Raw genomic sequence first — 18,086 nt, 5'->3', positions numbered from 1 at the left:
TTGCCATCCACAAATCACTTATTTTTTCTCTCAGTCTTAGATTCTGCAACCTACTAATAAAAATTTGTGTTCTGGGGAACCTAGGTGGCTCTGTCGGTTGACTGTCCGACTTCAGCTTGGTTCATGCGTTCAAACCCTGCATTGGGCTTTGCTGTCAGTGTGGAGCCGACATCACATCCTCTGTCCCCCTTTCTGTGTACCTTCCCTGCTTGCTTGCTCGCTCTCTTTCAAAAACAAATACACATTAAAAAACAATGGAAAACTTGTGTTCTTACTCTGAAACACACAAACTCATTGTAGGGCAGTATACAAAAATTCATGTGAATTTTTAAGATAAAAGATTTAGAAGAAATTTTGTGATGTAGCACTTTTTGTATAGGTATGGCAAATGTAGCTCTGAAAATCATAACCGCCATCCCCATTAACTCTGATGCTGGGTGTGTATCATCACTATACTTTTCTACTTGGGTGTTACTTCAGTTTGGAAAGAACTACGTGGAGAAATGAAGACTCAAATGGCATACCCCCCAAAACTGCATTAGAAGATAATATAAATTGTAGCTTTTATTATAGAGAGTTAGTTTTAACTTAATATAATCATGTTATTCAGAAGCAAATCTGCCCTGCCTTAAGTTCTTAAGCACACCCTTCTGGCTAGAATGTACGGATTTATTGCCTACCATATCATATCATGCTTTTTATAAAAACCTCTTTTACTTAGTTTTGAATTCTGTTTAAGAATGTCAGTTTATTTTTAGTCTCTTACTAAAATATCTGTGTCTTAATCTTGCTTCTCACTTCTAAGTTTCAGTTGTTTTGCTAAGTGGTCTAGATAAATCTGTTTCACAGGATGTAGACTCTAATCCCTATTGAAAAAGCTCCTGTCTCTGAAAGTGCCTTCTCTCTTAACAGCTGATTGAGTTTTCTCTTCTCTCTCAAGTCTTAGACTGGTGTGCCTCTGTACTTGGCGTTTTTGGCGATTATGTTATGCCCTCTGAAAACACATACATCAGGCCTGAAAGCTCTCTGATACCATCTGTGTCAGACTTGTGGAAAGTACACTGTTTCTTCAGAGGCAAGGGCTTAGCTAATTGGGCGGTTGTCAATTTTTGAATTTTTGTTGATAGTAAGAATAACATTAAAGTGGAGTAGATTCATGGATTTTAACCTCATGGGAGGCTCAGTCAGTAGACCTCATTCCTAATATAGCTTATGTTTGTTTTTTTGAAGTTTGTTTATTTTGAGAGAGACTGAGATAGCACAGGTGGGGGAGGGACAGAGACAGGGTGAGAGAGAGCATCCCAAGCAGGCTCAGCGCTGTCACCGTGGAGCCAGACAGGGCTCACATTCACAAAACCCAGGAAACCGTGAGATCCTGACCTGAGCTGAAACCAAGTCAGATGCTTAACCAGCTGAGCCACGCAGGCAGTCCAAATATACCTTAACGTTTATAGAGTACTTCACTTAGCATGTCTTTTCAACAAATCTTTAATTTGGGTCTTTTATTTTATAGATTTAAGCATAGATTCTCTTGCTTACAAATAAATACAAGTAAATGTCAGGGCATCTAACACAGGCTTCTTAAAGGATTATTCTAGGATTCTTTTCAGTCTTTAAAATTGGCCTTGATTTTCTTTATTTTCAACATACCTTTGGAAATTTCAATGGGAATCTCTACTAGGGATGTATAAATATGACATTCCAAGTGTGTATTATTCTGCTTTTTATTTGTAAACCTGACTTTAAAATAAGAGTTCTAAAGAGTGCAAATTTTGGCATAGATCTGGTTTTCTTAAAAACCTGGGAGTATTGCCTTTTCTTTGTAACTGAGTGTGTTGGGACTTGGTGATTGTCTAAGAGGCTCACAGGACCCAGTGTGTAATTACTACCCTGGCTATGACCTATTATCGTGAAAAGATACAAAGCATAGTCAGCTAAGGGAAAAGATATGCAGAGTAAAGCCTGGAGGAGACCAGGTCCGGGCCTCCAAGAGTCTTCTTCCAGTAGAGTCAGAGAAGACCTACTTCTTCATTCCTTCAGCAGTGAATTGTGACAATACATGTGAAATGTTGACCACACGGGAGGCTTATTAGAGAATTAGTACCCAAGATTTTTACTGGATTTGGCTTGTCGTTACATAGGCACCTCTCCCTAGCACGTACCAAAAATCTGGATTCCCAATAGGAAAGCATATGTTAAGCATAAACCATATTGCATGCACAAACAGCTTAGAGCCAGTGAGCAACTGTCAGCTGTTGTGGGAACTCTCCAGAAATCTAGGTTCCCACATGTGAGCCAAAGGCCAACTGTGTAAGCGGGCTTTTCTAAGGATAGCAGTCTTAGCCCGGCTCTGTAACTTTTCTGCACACTGAATTAATCTTGACTGATTTCGTCTTGATTGTGTTTTATGTTGTTTATTGAAGAATGTTTAGCCAACTGTATTAAAGTTTAGGGTGTTTTATCTAAACACATGCCATAATGGGGCGCCTGGGTGGCGCAGTCGGTTAAGCGTCCGACTTCAGCCAGGTCACGATCTCGCGGTCCGTGAGTTCGAGCCCCGCGTCACGCTCTGGGCTGATGGCTCGGAGCCTGGAGCCTGTTTCCGATTCTGTGTCTCCCTCTCTCTCTGCCCCTCCCCCGCTCATGCTCTGTCTCTCTCTGTCCCAAAAATAAATAAAAAATGTTGAAAAAAAAATTAAAAAAAAAAAAAAAAACACATGCCATACAGCAAGAAAAAAATTAAAAACAAGTAGGTGAAGAAGTCATCAAGCAGTAGCCTTGTTGAGAAATTTCCTGTTATACCACCTCCGTTTTGCCAGGTTCTTAAGTAACCCTCTTTTGTCACTTCACTAGCTTTTTTGGGTCTTTGGATCTGCTTCTGGCATCCCTTGCAAACTGGCCCTTATCCAAGGTTAAGTGTTGGTCATTGCCTTTGCTCTTGCCATATTCTTACTTCATTCCAAGCTCATAGTGCTTGTTTTTATTATCATGCAAGGTAAAGTTAGAGTCTCCTACCTTTCACTTCTAATGGAGGAGACTTCTAGATCCCCTTCTGAATTCCTGGTTCTGTGTAGATCTGCTGACCACTTCCACTTGGGTATCTTAAAACTTTATAGTCCCCTTCTGTCCCCAGTTCACTTTCTTATCCACCTAGTTTCCTCTGCTGATATAGTTAATTCTTAATTATTTCTACTAATAACAACTCTGGTTCTAAGTGCTAATTCCTAGACCAGTCATCCATTTAAATTACTCTTCCCACTTTTTTGTTCATTATAGGGTACCCTCCATACCATTGACAGTGTAGTTGTTTTTCTTTTTTTTTTTTTTTTTTTAACAAAAGTTGAATTATGGTACCTTGTTGCTGAAAAATAAACATGTGGAATGAAATTTGAAATACTAGCAATTAGACTTTTATGATGAGCCTTTTCATATCCTTACCAGCGTTTTTACAAGTCTATGTTTTTATACCTTGGCTTTAAAATTTGTTGTTGTTTTTTGTTTGTTTGTTTGTTCTGGTTTTTTTTTGTTTTTTACTATTTATTTATGTTTGAGAGTGAGAGCAAGAGGGGAGAGGCAGAGAGAGGGGGAGACACAGCATCCGAAGCACTTCCAGGCTCTGAGCTGTCAGCACAGAGCCCAACGCAGGGCTAGAACTCATGACTCATGAGATCATAACCTGAGCCGAAGTTGGACGCTTAACTGACTGAGCCACCCCGGCCGGTGCCCCTCTCTTTTTTTTTTTTTTTTTTTTTTTTAAAGACCGTGAACACTTATCTCTGATGGTCTCTGAGATGTGTGGTTTATTCATAAAACTTATGAATTACTTTAAAAACCATTCTTAGGTAGAGTTGGTCCTGTTATTAGGGGACTTGATAACATTTCACCATCTTGAAAGGGAAGTACTTTCCCTAAGATTTAGTTTTCTTGATATTGTTTTAGTTAAAAAAATTGGCAGAACTCTTTAAAATAAAGTTGTAGGAGCTATTTAAGAAATTGAAAAATAGGGGCGCCTGGGTGGCTTGTCAGTTAAGCATCTGACTCTTGATTTCGGCTCAGGTCATGATCTTGCGGTTCTTGAATTTGAGCCCTACATCCCCACATCGGGCTCTGTGCTCACAGTGTGAAGCCTGCTTCTCCCTCTCTCTGCCCCTCCCTCTCTCTGCCCCTCCCTCCACTTGTGCGTGTACTCTCTCAGTAATACGTAAATGTTCAAAAATATTTTTAAAAAGAAATTTAAAAATAATTGCAAAAACATATTGGATATTTGTGACTTTTAGTTGTGTATCGCTTGAAATTTTGTGACTTTTTTCTTTATGTGTGGTTGTGTTTCTGTCTTTCCCTAATATAACTTATTTAAAAAAAAACACAAAAACAAGTTGCCAGAAATGATGTAGATTAGGTTTTGCTCATCTAAATATAGTTAACATTTTTCCTTAGGCTGTCAGCCATGTAAGATACATGCTCTTCAAGCCACATCTTTAGTTGGCTCACAAATGCTTAATATTGCAAGAAGTATGAATATGTATATATTCCTGATGCTTATGTAAAATGATTTCGGGTTACACGGTGATCTGTAGTATGGTAGAAACCAGTTGAAATTAAACATGAAATACGATTTATAATTCACTTTGCTCTTTATTTCTTTTAAGGGACCAGTTACTCTCCACAAGAAAATTCACACAACCACAGTGCTCTTCATAGTTCAAATTCACATTCTTCTAATCCAAGCAATAATCCAAGCAAAACTTCAGACACAGTAAGTATATAAACATGCTCACTTTTGGTTTTGGGTTTTTTCTGTTTGTTTCATTTATTGCCCTACCCACCTCCACTCTCCACCCCTTCAACCAAGTCTGTTGTTGTTGTTGTTGTTGTTGTTGTTAAATCTAATGTCTTTTTTTTTTTTTTTTAAGTAAATGTTGACCTTTTTAAAAATGTATTTGAAGTAATGAGTTTACCTTTTAGTAGAATTGAGAATACTTGGGAGACACCATTTTGATATTTCTTCACTTTTTTACTGTACAGAGCAAAATCTACCGTTGCAATATCTGAGATATAAAGATCTATAGGTTATGAAACTTCTATACTTAGGTAAAGTGGTTTAACTTGAGCTTGTTCTCCTTCTATAATATGTACACATCTTACAACATCTGTTAAGAGCATCTCCTGGGTTACACACTGTACTAAACACTAGTGATGTGAAGATTCCTGTCCTCAAGGGAATTTAAGTCAGGAATTTTAGATATTTCTAAACTGAAGTAATAACTCAGCTTGCGTTTTTTAAAGTCAGGGTTCAAATGAAAGTTGTAACAAGTCCATTTTACAAAAGTTGCCAAGCATATGCTAGGTTGTAGCTATATAGTACTAAGAAAATGTGGCCCATCCTAAAAGAACTTTTGGACCTGTGGTGAAAACTGAAGAGTGAACAGTTAAAACAGTGTGCGTTAGGGGTGCCTGGGTGGCTCAGTCGGTTGGGCGTCCGACTTCGGCTCAGGTCGTGATCTCGCAGTCTGTGAGTTCGGGTCCCGCAACAGGCTTTGTGTGGACAGCTCAGAGCCTGGAGCCTGCTTTGGATTCTGTGTCTCCCTCTCTCTCTGCCCCTCCCCTGCTCACAGTCTGTCTCTTTCTGTCTCTGAGAAATGAATAAACCTTAAAAAAAAATTTTTTTTAAACAGTGTGAGTTAAAGTTGCTTTGGGAGCACTCAGAAGGAGAACTCCCAGCTTGGATGAGAGTAAGATATTAAAGTACAAGTAACACTGTTGAGCAGATTGAATAGAACTTAGCCAGTTGAAGAGGTCTGGAATTTGTGTGCTATGCAAAGGGAACAGCATCTACAAAGACAGTGAAGTGTGAGATAGCCCAGTGTATCTGGAGAACGGCAAGGATTTGGTAGTGTGAAAGAATGGCAAGAGTTCAGGTTACAGATGTGAGTGGGAGCCAGATCACAAAAAAATAATATATCTTACCAAGGAATATGAATTTTATAGAAAGGCAGTGGAGAGCTATTGAAGCATAGAATTGGTGAGGTAACCTCATACTTGCAATTTACAAAATTCTATCCGGTAGTACCTTGGAAAATCTAGGAAGGAAAGAACAACTAGAAGACTGTAGAAGTGGAGGTTGAATCCAACAGATTTTGCTTTGGTGATCATCATGACTTAATCAGCATTGAAAGGTGCTTGGGATTGATTATTTCTTGTCCCTTGTTGAAGCAGTGTGGATAGTACATTTCTGCAGAAAGTCGAAACATAAATGGTAGTATTTTCATAAAGGTAGATTTAGAATGGTTTTAAATATTGTATTAGTCAGGGTCCAGGTAGGAGAACAAAACAATACTGGATATTTCAGCACAGAAAATTTAATAGTGCAAAGAATTTTATATATAGGATTAAGCAGATACTGCATGCTTTTGAGGACTGAAGAAACAAAAAGGAACATTCGGCTATTGCATCTATAGTAATCACCATTAGGGCCAGAGTACAGTAAGAAGACGTTGTGGTTATTAGAACCTAGTAGTTTAGAGGAGGAGTCCTGCAGAGATCTGGCTAGAACCTCAGTGGTATGAAGCTAGTTCTGGTTTCAGACAGCAGAGAGCCAGAAACTGGAGCCAGCTGTGGCTGCTAGGCTTCTCCTTTCTCCTGCCTTTCAGTCCTGTTCCAGTGCCTACTGTTGGCAGAATCTAACGGGAAGCCAGGTGACTAAATAGAATGTAATTTGCAGTATCACAGAACAGCATAGAAGTGTTGGGGTGCCTGGGTGGCTCAGTCGGTTGAGCCATCCGACTTCAGCTCAGGTCATGATCTCACAGCTCGTGAGTTCGAGCCCTGCGTCAGGCTCTGTGCTGACAGCTCGGAGCCTGGAGCCTGCTTCGGATTCTGTGTCTCCCTCTCTCTCTGCCCCTTGCCCGCTCATGCTCTCTCTCTCTGTCAAAAATAAATAAACGTAAAAAAAAAAAAAAAAAAAAAAATTTAGGAGCGTGGTGTCGAGACTGAGACAACAGCTTGGTAAACCTTAAGCGGTGTCTACCAAACTACTTGTGAGGAGTCATTTCCATTAAGGTGTATAGTCAGGATTTTAGGATGAATCTTTTTTGTGGAAAATGGCTCCATTAATTTACAAAGTAACAAGCAATAACTTAAAGTTCCATTTATCACTCACAATTCTGATTTGGTACTTGCTGACAGAGTGGCAGGCCATGTGGACATTAGTTTAAACAGAATCTTTATTCAAGGAAAACTCATTCTGGTTATTTTGATTTCCAAGATGACAATGAGCAATCAGAGAAGTTTCATCAACCCAAGTCATGTTAGGGGATTTCATTATGTGGGTGGATGCTGAATACTGTACTGAAATGGAATGAATTAAGTGTTACATGTTTTCAGAATCAGGATTTCCCTTTTGGTAAATTTCAACTATAGGTATATAATTAATCTCCAAGTAGGTGTCTTTTTTATTATAATGTACCCAGTGGGCATGACACATGTTTTATAAAGTATAAATTTAATCTTACCTGAGAAGTTAGCTTTTGAAACTTCTGCATGTTAGTTAGTTGTAAACTGACTTTCTCTTCAAATCACTTCTAATGGAAGTTTTTGAGTAGAAAATAAAACATAAAATTAGTCTTTAGTATTTTCATAATGGAAGAAAAGATGAATATTAGGTAATTTAGGTCAACACAATATGGAATAACTTTTTAAAAAAGTAGTTCTTTTTTCTCTTCGAAGTTTTCACGTTTTAAATCTGTCTTTGAAAATCTTATTTAGTTATCTACAAAGACATTTTATTGTTGGGTGATTTATATTTATAAACTGTTGAAAATCAAATTGAAGTTGTCTTATTTTTTCAGTATTAGATTAAGATGCTCACATGTCCTGTGATGATGAACATTTATTGTGGTTTAACACAGAACCGAGCCCATGGTAACTAGGAAAAGCTTTTTGAATGCGTCCTCCTTCCTGGTCTAAATCATAATAGGATTTACCTCATGTAGATTATTTTAGATTAGTTACGTGTATTTGTGATTTTTAAGAGGCCTCTAAATTGCTTCATTTAGGAAGAAAAATTATTCCCATTTAAATACATAAATGGTATCTTCCCTTCTGCCTGTCCACCAATTTTGATTTGCTAGGGATTCAGTCCTAGTTTGAATTCAGTCCTAGATGACTTTGCATTTATATATCAGCTCTACTGTTATGGCTTAAGTATCTTCTACATATTTTGGAGCTTTTCAGTTCGAGGCCCTCAGGATCTAGTTTCTGTAATCAGCCTTGCCCAAAGATACTCATCTTAATTTAAAAAAAAATTTTTTTTTAACGTTTTTATTTATTTTTGAGACAGAGAGAGACAGAGCATGAACAGGGGAGGGGCAGAGAGAGAGGGAGACACAGAATCCGAAACAGGCTCCAGGCTCTGAGCTGTCAGCACAGAGCCCGACGCGGGGCTCGAACTCACGGACCGTGAGATCATGACCTGAGCTGAAGTCGGATGCTTAACCGACCGAGCCACCCAGGCGCCCCACAGCTTAATTTTTTAAAAATTAGAAATTTATCAGAGAATTCTTAGGACTCCATGAAATTCTTTGTTACAGTAAATGCCATCTTCGATGTTGTTGTTCAGTGAACTGTTCCTTAATAACCATTCATAGGTTAATTCCAAGATTAACCATTTCTTTCCCATGGTCTCACTTGGGCAAGAAGTAGTGGGATTCTGTATTCCAAGAAAGACAGTAGAAAGGGATATGCTTTTTTAAAAAGAGAAAAGCAGTGTTTGTGTAAGAGGTAAAAGACATTTTGAATTGGAGAACAGATGGTGCCTATGGAGTACTAACTGTTTAGTACTATTCGTTAAGAGCAGTTGTTTTCATTCTTTCTCAAGATCTTTCTACATTCATGAGTTTTGAGAGCCTTTGTTTATCTTCTATCAGTATTTGCCATATTAAAAATTAAAACTTGATAAATATGAAAGATAATTTTTAAATTGGTCAATTGTAAATCCTTTATATGTTAGCGTATGTAATGTTTTTATGAAAAATAACTACAAAACAAAAAAATAGAATCGAATTATCTCTTTAACACTTGTCTTAATAGAAGATACCTAGAACTTCACATCTGCTCTGCATTCAATCTCCCATGGTTGGGTTCCTGCAGCTTGGTACTTGTAGGCTACTTCTGGAAACTACAAGGATTGAGAGTTAACTTCCCACTGGTATCAGAAGTTTGGAGGCACATGGGTGATTTCCAGTAGCTTCATTTTTGGGGAGCGTACTCCCAAGAGCATAAATGAGGCAGAATCTGCAATATTTTTTCATCTACCCTCAAAATTATTGTGACCTATTTAGAATTGGAGTTGATTTGGTGGAAATAATGGGCATCCAGAAACATAGGTGTTGACCCTTTTTTCTGTCACAATTAGTTTTGTGACCTATGGACAACTTGTAAGTTCGTTCTCTAGGCTTATTTCCTACTTGGTGAAATTAAAGCAGGGCATGAGAGTTTGTTCCTCAAGCTTTAAAATTGTTCACTTTACACCGGTGAGCCCAGAAGAAGTGTGGACTACCAAAGTATGACATTGTTTCATTTTGATCTCAAAGCTCCTTTGAGAAAATAGTCAACTTCACTAGAAGTACACTTGGAAACCTATCCGATTTCCTGGGGCCAGCGCAGGCACTTAGACTTCGTACTTTTTGAGATCAGTTCCATGGAAATGGGGCCTCCTTTCAGACTTTTCTAATTTCTTTATAATTTAACAGTATCTATAAAATACCTAGAGAATGTGAGAATTTTTGAAAGGCTGGTTTTTGTTACAGGGAAATGAGTGATGCTGCTGACCCTGTGTATTAGACAAGGTTTAGCTAACACTTGGCCCATCTCATGGATTTTGAAGGTGAAACAAATTTATAGCACAAGGCTGTGTTTACATTTTTTTTTAAATTTTGTGCCCTTTTTTTTTTCCACTAAGTAAGTTAATATAGGCAGGGTGTTCTCTCTTACATTGTATGTGAGTACTGTTGTGCCATAATGAGTTTAGAACTGCTGCACTGTCCTGTCATCAAATCAGTCAGTTGAGTGGGTTTTCTAAAACACTCGCCCTCCCTCTGCCGTGTGACAGGATTTCAGCAATTAAAATTACAATAATGGGGAACTTTTTGTAATGCTTTTCTTCAGTCAAGATGTGTTAATTTTGCATTTCTTATTCTGTGCCTAATCTAATGTAATCTGTTTAATTTTATAGGATTTTCTATTGTTATTTTTGATGGTTTTCAGTAGACCAAGGTCTCCTAAGATATATATATATATATACACAGAGAATTACATTCTAGATCAAGATCCCTTTGTGGTCTTTTTCCATATATATGCTTTGAAAACCTTTGGCATTCTTAATATTGATTGATTAGCATTAACATTTTCTAACTTGTAAAAATGTATTTTTAAGCCTTACGATTCTGCAGATGACTGGTCTGAGCATATTAGCTCTTCTGGGAAAAAATACTACTACAATTGTCGAACAGAAGTTTCACAATGGGAAAAACCAAAAGAGTGGCTTGAAAGGTATTTGCTCTTATTGAAAAATATTTCTTCTTGATTCTACAAGTTAATATCTTAGAACATTCTGAGTTTAGATTTCTTATAGTGAAACTCCTCGTTCTCCTCTTTAGTTATAGGAGTTGGCCCATTGTGTTTTCTATAATTTCTCTTAAAATAAAAAAAATAACTTGGACAGATAAGCAGCTGTCCCCAAGGACTTTGTAAACAGTATATTTAATTATAATTTTATATCATCCTATATTTATGTGTCTTATAATTTGTAATAGAGATCTTTATCATTCTTAAAGGATAATATGTTTCCTTCATATATGTAGAATTAATATTGAAGAGTTTTGGTTGTAGGGTTAATGGCATATAAATAATTGCTATAATATTGCCATCACTGAGAAACATTAATGTTCTGTTAGCTATGTCTCTCTCATCTTCCACACCACTTGATAGTATGGCTGTGTTCAGTTCTTTTATTTTCCATATACCATTTTGTTTTGACCATTTGTTGAGAAGTGGCACATGTAAACTCATTGTACTTGATATTATTTTTATGGGTTTATCCATGTTTTATTTTTAGAGAACAGAGACAAAAAGAAGCAAACAAGATGGCAGTTAATAGCTTCCCAAAAGATAGGGATTACAGAAGGGAGGTGATGCAAGCAACAGCCACTAGTGGGTTTGCCAGTGGAAGTAAGTATTAATTATTTTCTTTGCAACAGTAAAATGTTTGATTCACTCCTGTAGATCCTGTATTTATCTCTGTATGCATAACTGTTTACATATGTAAACTAAAATAATAGTAACATACAGGGTTTCTTTTATGTCAGATCTGTCCCCTTAACCTCCACCATTTTGATTGCTGAAAAGAAAAAGGGTGCACAGAGGAATAGTACATCTATGTATTCATCACTACTCATAATAGCTATCATGCAGCCGAATTGGTGAGAAATAAAATTTCATAATGTGGACTGACTGCTTTTTAAGGCAGGAGTTTTGTGTTTTTTCACCTTTCCTGAATTGTGTCCTATTAAACTGGACAGTGAAATCCCTTCCAAAACTCAGTGTTTCCATCTAATTATTGATTTGTGGCCACACACAGATCTTGACATCCAAATATCGGTGCTTTGTGTTTATCAGGGAGTAACTTTTTTTATCCTCATAGCTGGATACTGATTTTGTCATAATCCTAGATCTGTATAACGTCTCCATAATGTGGGCATACCTTAATATTTTTTGAGGTCAGATTATGTCTAAGTGGGACAGTATGAGTCCTGTACTTTTATTTCTTAATTCAAATTGAGTTTGAATTTGAAGCTTTTTACTAGTGGTAGTCTATTCCCAGTGGCTTCCCTTGCCTGGAATAGAATTTAAATGCCACTGTAGAATTTTTAGGCTCTTTGTCAAATTTGAAATTTTGAGAAGAATCTTAAAAAGATGTGTTCTGGAAATTCTTGGACTTAAGCATTTGAATCTTCCTCCTGTAACTTATGTAGGGGATGTGTTTGGTCTCAGCAGAGGATGCTGATTTTTTGATGGGAAAAACTTTAAGGTGAAACAGATAGTTAACAGTTCTTCAGCACTGAATGTTTAATTTGCATTCCTTGGAACATTTAATTTTTTTATATTCGTGAAATTGTACTTAATTCTCAGAAAACAATGACTTAAAGTACTGAAGTAAAATTAAAACTATTGTATTTTGAGACAGAAGGCTTGGGTTCTAGGTCCATTTCACTTACTACCTTAAGTAACTGACTTCTGGCAAACAATCAAAAATGAGATAAAGGGTTTTCTTTCCAGGTTAAAAAAAAATAGCACCCTGCTTATGGGCCTTCTGAACAAACTGCAGAAAAAGGGATATTAGGAGGTATGGAGAAGGAGTGGCAAATGGGTGTAAAAATAATAACTTTATTAAGGTATTGGGGCAGGCCTCTCAGTGGCTCATGGTTCCCGGATAGGAAAACAGAGCGTAGTGTGTCTGCTTTATTCTTTCCAAAATACTCTTATCAGTTAAGTCTCTCTTCCTCCCTTGAGGGTAGAGTACATGAGAGAAGTAGTTAAAGATCTGATGCAAATAATGATGGAAGTGAAAATGTTATTTTTTTGTCTTTTTAATAAACCACCTTTAAGGAAATAAAATCAGTTTTTAAATTGTGTGCATCTTTTTCTTTCAAAGATGAAATAGTTTTTTCCTTTTTTTCATAACTTCACAAGTGAGGCATGTTTATTGTTAAAAAATTAGAGGGGTCAGTTTTAAATTCCGTCAGCCAGGAACATTTGGGGTTATACTTTTTTTCTATATGCTTACAAATGTTTATAAAAACTACATATATATGTGTGTGTGTGTGTGTGTGTGTGTGTGTGTGTGTGTGTGTGTGTATATATATATATGAGATGATATGTTACTGCTTTTAGTCTTTTCTTTTGTTAATTAGTATTTCAAGGAAATGTTTCTTTGTCAGTTTATAAATCCATATGTGTTAAATTGGCTGCATGGTTTTCCATTTTTGGTTGTGCCCTCGTATATAAATAAGATACTTAGGTGGTTTTTTGCCTTTTCCTAATGTCAACAGTGCTGCGATTCCTATTATTACTTCCTCAGCCAAATTCCTCGAAGTGCAAATGATGAGTCAGTAGGTCTGACTTTGTGTTGAAATAGAGTCATGAGTCACACCTTTTCAGTTTTAAGTAATGTTTGAGAAAAACCTTGACTTTCTCCTTTTATTTTTCCTTAATTGATCAACTGATTTGTACTTAAGTGTGGTAGTAATGAAGTCATTATGCCATTTCAGTGCTTAACTTGGTCTATCCAAAAAATGTTGGCAACTTTCCCATATGTCCAGTGCATTGGTGTTCATATAGGATAAGGCCTAAAGCTTTGTAGTTCATAAATGCCGATAAAATGTGTGGGGCGAGGCGGGGCAAGATTGAAAGGTTTTATGTGTAAAGACATCAAGGTAGAAAATAGATTTGTTTTTTGCACTATAGCAAATAATGTTATCCAGAACTTGACATTGAAAACTTTCTGGATAAAATTTTTAATTTGACATTATTGCTGCTAGGTTTTCATTGTCTTTAATCTGTGCCTCATAGAATGATTGCTCTGTGCTTAGAGAAACCTTAATTTGGGGTTTCTCAACAGTAGCACCGATGACATTTTGGCTTGGGAGATTCTTTGTTGTGGGACGCCGTCCTCCATACCTGTATACTGTGCCTGGCCTCTACTTGCTGGGTACCAGTAGCACACCTCCTCTCTCCCCAGTCGTGACAACCAAAAATGTCTGCAGACATTTGCCAAATGTCTTTGTTGTGGGGGGTGTGCAAGCAGAGTCATTGCGTTAACTGTGTTTTGTCTAGAGTTGTGAATAATAGAAAGTTGTTGCAGCTGCTACTTCCTTAGCTCCTGTAATCCTGCTGCCATTTTTTTCCCTAAAGCTTACAAGTGAAGAAGTATCAGCTTTAATTTTCATCTGAATGCATTTGCTTGTTGTACTTTGACTCCAGTCATACAGAACTGAAAGGGACTTTTATTGGTGTCCAGGAAAAAAAAGTTCTTGGTAATCAAGTGACATGATTAGGGGGAATTGGGCATGGTGTTATTTGTTTTATCTGTCCCGAAAAGTTTCTATTGTAGCGGTATTCTTCCCAGGAAGACATCCTAGAAGAAAATTTCTTAAGTTTCGTGTGCTGCATGCAAGTTGATGGTTTAATGATGAGTTAATATCATGCAACAGATGTTTGTATTCTGCTCTGATAGCTCAATCTGTGTGTTCATTTCTTTTTTTCTTTTTTTTTTTGCTAAGGTTCATATACGTGTAACTTATAACATTGAATTTCATTTATTAAGTCAAAAGACTTTGTGTTTTCGTACAACTGAAGGTTTTTTTGGCAGTACCCAGTACATTTTGTTTAGTGTAACACGTAGGAGTTGTGCACTGAAGATTTGGAAACTGACTTGTAGTTTCAGTATACTTCCTTCTTTGCACTGTCTTGATCTCTAGACTCAGAGGAACCACGAATTGGAAAAAAACTAAAATATTCAACAGGGAGGGCATCCTTTGGTAATGTTATCATTGCATATGTGCTTGAATCTTAAGATGTTTCTCTACTTGAAAGTTGCTTAATTTTTTAGTTATAAATTAGACTATTAGAATTTTGGCTATAGAATTTTTGATAAATCCAAATTTTGTTATGATTGTTGAAATTTTCCTTGTACTCTTTTTTGGAAGTAGAATATTTCTGAGGTTTCAATATTTTTGTGACTTTAAATCGGAAGGAGATGTTTTTAATAGAACTGGTAAATAGCGAGTAGAATTTTCTGACTGTGCTGCCAGATGTAGGCTTTGTATTTTCAGGTAGCATTATCTATAACTTGAGTTTATAACTAAATGGTATTGTTAGCATTATTAAAAATATGAACTGATTTATGTTTTGAAAGCACAGTACATCATAAATTCAGCCATCCCAAAATAAGGTCATTTAAGCCCTAGCACAAACTACTTTAGAGACCACTAGTTAGCTACTTTACTATTCAGAACAGTCAGGCTAATAAAGCTGATATTCCTTTGCCGTTGAACCACTGTGGATAATTCAATTATTAGAACCTGTGGTCCATATTTTAAAGGAATGGACCATTTCCCTTTTCTATTTTAAAATATTTAAAAGGGTTTTCATTTGAGTAAAATGTTATAACTCCATATATTTATTTTTTCCATGTTTTGTGTGAACTGTGGTGTGGTTCTAAAGAATCGCCCGAAACTAGTAGCCCACTTGAAGTCTGAGTATAGATTAATGCTTAATTACAATTGAGCTAAAATTTCTCTCTTTCAGTATTCGGATTTTTATATATGCTAGTGGTAAAACTGCAGATACTAACTGGGCTTGCAGTTTTATATCAAGATACAAGTACAGGTATGTTGCTAAATTAGCTGATGTTAAAGACAGGATTCTAACGTAATCTTTTTTCTTCCCCCTTCCGTCATTCCAACATCTCTTTTTTCGAACTGTGAACTAAAGTGGAAGACAAGCATTCCAGTGATGCCAGTAGTTTGCTCCCACAGAATATTTTGTCTCAAACAAGCAGACACAATGACAGAGACTACAGACTGCCAAGAGCAGAGACTCACAGTAGTTCTACGCCAGTACAGCACCCCATCAAACCAGTGGTTCATCCAACTGCTACCCCAAGCACTCTTCCTTCTAGTCCATTTACGCTACAGTCTGATCACCAGCCAAAGAAATCATTTGATGCTAATGGAGCATCTACTTTATCAAAACTGCCTACACCCACATCTTCTGTCCCTGCACAGAAAACAGAAAGAAAAGGTATGCCATTATTACCAGATGATGCACGTTGAACTATAGTTTCTGAGTTTTTGATTATATTACATTATCTCCATTAGCTTGAATAAGACTCTTTAAAAGTCTTTTAGAATGTTACTGCATAGATTTAGGTCTAGAGTTAGCCATATTGAGCTTTTTCTTTTAATTTTTAATTATTGAAGCTTTTGCACTGTTTTTTGCCTTCGACACTTTGAAGTCACGTGCTTAATTTATAACAGTAATGGTTTAAATAACTTCTCAAAGTCAAAGGACTGTCCCTTCATATTTGTATAATTTTCAGTTTTTGTAATAATTGTCATGATGGTTTAGTTCAGATATGGTTTCAATTTTCTGTTAATTAAAATTTAATATGAATATAATATGAATAGACATTGTAAAGCTTGTTATTTCTGCATACCGTGCAACTGTTGGTTTTAATTTGTGAATTAGAAAACTGTGTCATGGGCCATAAGATAGAGTCTTAATGTCTGAATTAGAACTTTAACCTGAAGAGTAGAAGTTAAACTTTGCAACCCAAATTGTGTTTTTATACAACTCAGTGCTGATAACCGTAGCTTGTTAAAAGAGTTAAGAGAAAAATTGTGGCAACAACCACTTGGGAGGTAACACACAACAGAAGCAGAGCGATGAGATAATTATATCTGCGTGGACCACAGTTCTACTAAACTTCACACGTAATAACGCGTTTTAAGACATAAAGGCAATTAAAAGGCATTAAGGAAGTAAATTATGGGCAAGACCCATTAGCAGACTAATTGGCAGATTAGCATCAGTAACTAGTGAGAAACTTTTAAACGTCCTATGAGTTTGGGAGATGCTACATGGATCTGATGAGTCTTTAAGCTTTTAATCTATTACCCGATTCGGTATTTCACATTAATTTGTTGACCAAGGGTTCTCATAGTTCGGTTTCTTTTGCTTCTTGTTTCCTTTTATGCATGTTACTTGAATTTCTCTTGTAGTAGTGGTTACATATTAAGCCACAGACTTTTATCGTATAGTCTTTTTAATACATTAAACCTTAAGCAGGTTGTTCTAAATGTCAGATTCCCCTAAGATGGTTTGTACCAGAATTCATACGTGTAAGTCCTATTTACCTTGATGTAGAATTAAGTTGGTGAAGAGAATTCTTGAGAGATGAAATCTGAATTAATGCAGTAATTGTTAATGTGATAGAACTTTCTAAAGGATGTTAATGGTTTATAATTTTGAGTATTTGGTCACAGAAATTTTATTTTAAAATCCTGTGAGTTAAAATCCTGTGGCCTTTAAAAAGTCTTTGTCTCATTTCCTCTCTCGTTCATTTAACACTTACTTCTTAGCTCTTACCTCCCTTTTGAAATTCTTTCTTTCCTTAGCTTCTGGGATACTGCCACTCTTCAATTTACTAATTCTCTTTGCCCTCCTTAAATATTGGTATCGTTCAGCCTTTTCCTGTGGTTTGTTCTTTTTTTCTTGCTCAGCATGTTCTCTTTTGCTGAACAGTTGTTCTTGTGGCTGCTTTGTCTACAGAGGTGACTCCCAAATCTTTATTTCTAACTCCTACTGCATATATGTGTCCCAGATTCCTCCCTTTCCCCACAATTTATTCTTAGGTTCTCAGTGAGTAACTACACTATTCTCCCAGCTATTCCTTGTTCTTCAACAAGGTTCATCTGCACCTACCCTTACCTGTCTATTGACAAATCCTGGATTCTGCCTTCTGTATCTTATGTGTGTGTGTGTGTGTGTGTATCTCCTTTCTCTGGTTATTGTTACTACCGTTATTGAAACTCAGGGCATCTCTTTTGAAATAACTATATGATAACCGCTCTGCTTCCTTCTACCCAGACTTATGGTGGCATCATCATAAAATTTAGGTTGGATTGTGTTAACTTCTTTGTTTAAAATTTTCTAATAGTTTTCCATTATCCACAGGATAAAGTCCATACTTTTTAGTAAGATGATCAGAGCAAGTACTTGATAGTCTGGTTGCCGCCTGTCTGACTGGCTTGATCTCCACCATTCCCCATGATTCATCTTTTGCAAACTTGTGCATTTCTTAGGGCATGTTATATTCTTTCATATTTTGAGCCTTTGCTTAAAAGAAGGACATGTTTGTTCTTCCGTTCCATCCTGTTGAACTCAGTACTCTTTCTTTAAGAGCCAGCTCTAATGTCGTTGGGTTCTCAATGTCCGTTAACCTCTCCCAGTCTCTGTGTTTCCCAAAC

At 36.6% G+C, this 18,086-nt stretch overlaps 1 protein-coding gene across 11 annotated transcripts in view; it reads left to right on the top strand.

Moving 5' to 3' along the window:
* Window positions 1–18,086, top strand: part of WAC (WW domain containing adaptor with coiled-coil) — an 88,823-nt gene that overhangs the window by 46,138 nt on the left and 24,599 nt on the right. For 8 of the 11 annotated variants that reach the window (XM_058681597.1, XM_058681599.1, XM_058681595.1 and 5 more), the window contains exons 4-7: window positions 4,650–4,756; window positions 10,433–10,548; window positions 11,114–11,226; window positions 15,550–15,858. In XM_058681597.1, coding sequence (XP_058537580.1) covers window positions 4,650–4,756; window positions 10,433–10,548; window positions 11,114–11,226; window positions 15,550–15,858 — 645 coding nt within the window. The remainder of the gene's footprint in view (window positions 1–4,649; window positions 4,757–10,432; window positions 10,549–11,113; window positions 11,227–15,549; window positions 15,859–18,086) is intronic. The other 3 variants (XM_058681600.1, XM_058681601.1, XM_058681602.1) reach the window with 1 other exon arrangement.

Source organism: Neofelis nebulosa, chromosome 8 (genome assembly GCF_028018385.1).
Source record: "Neofelis nebulosa isolate mNeoNeb1 chromosome 8, mNeoNeb1.pri, whole genome shotgun sequence".
NCBI lineage: Eukaryota > Metazoa > Chordata > Mammalia > Carnivora > Felidae > Neofelis > Neofelis nebulosa.
Note: the sequence above shows the minus strand (reverse complement) of the source record. Positions and strands in the feature narration are given on the sequence as shown.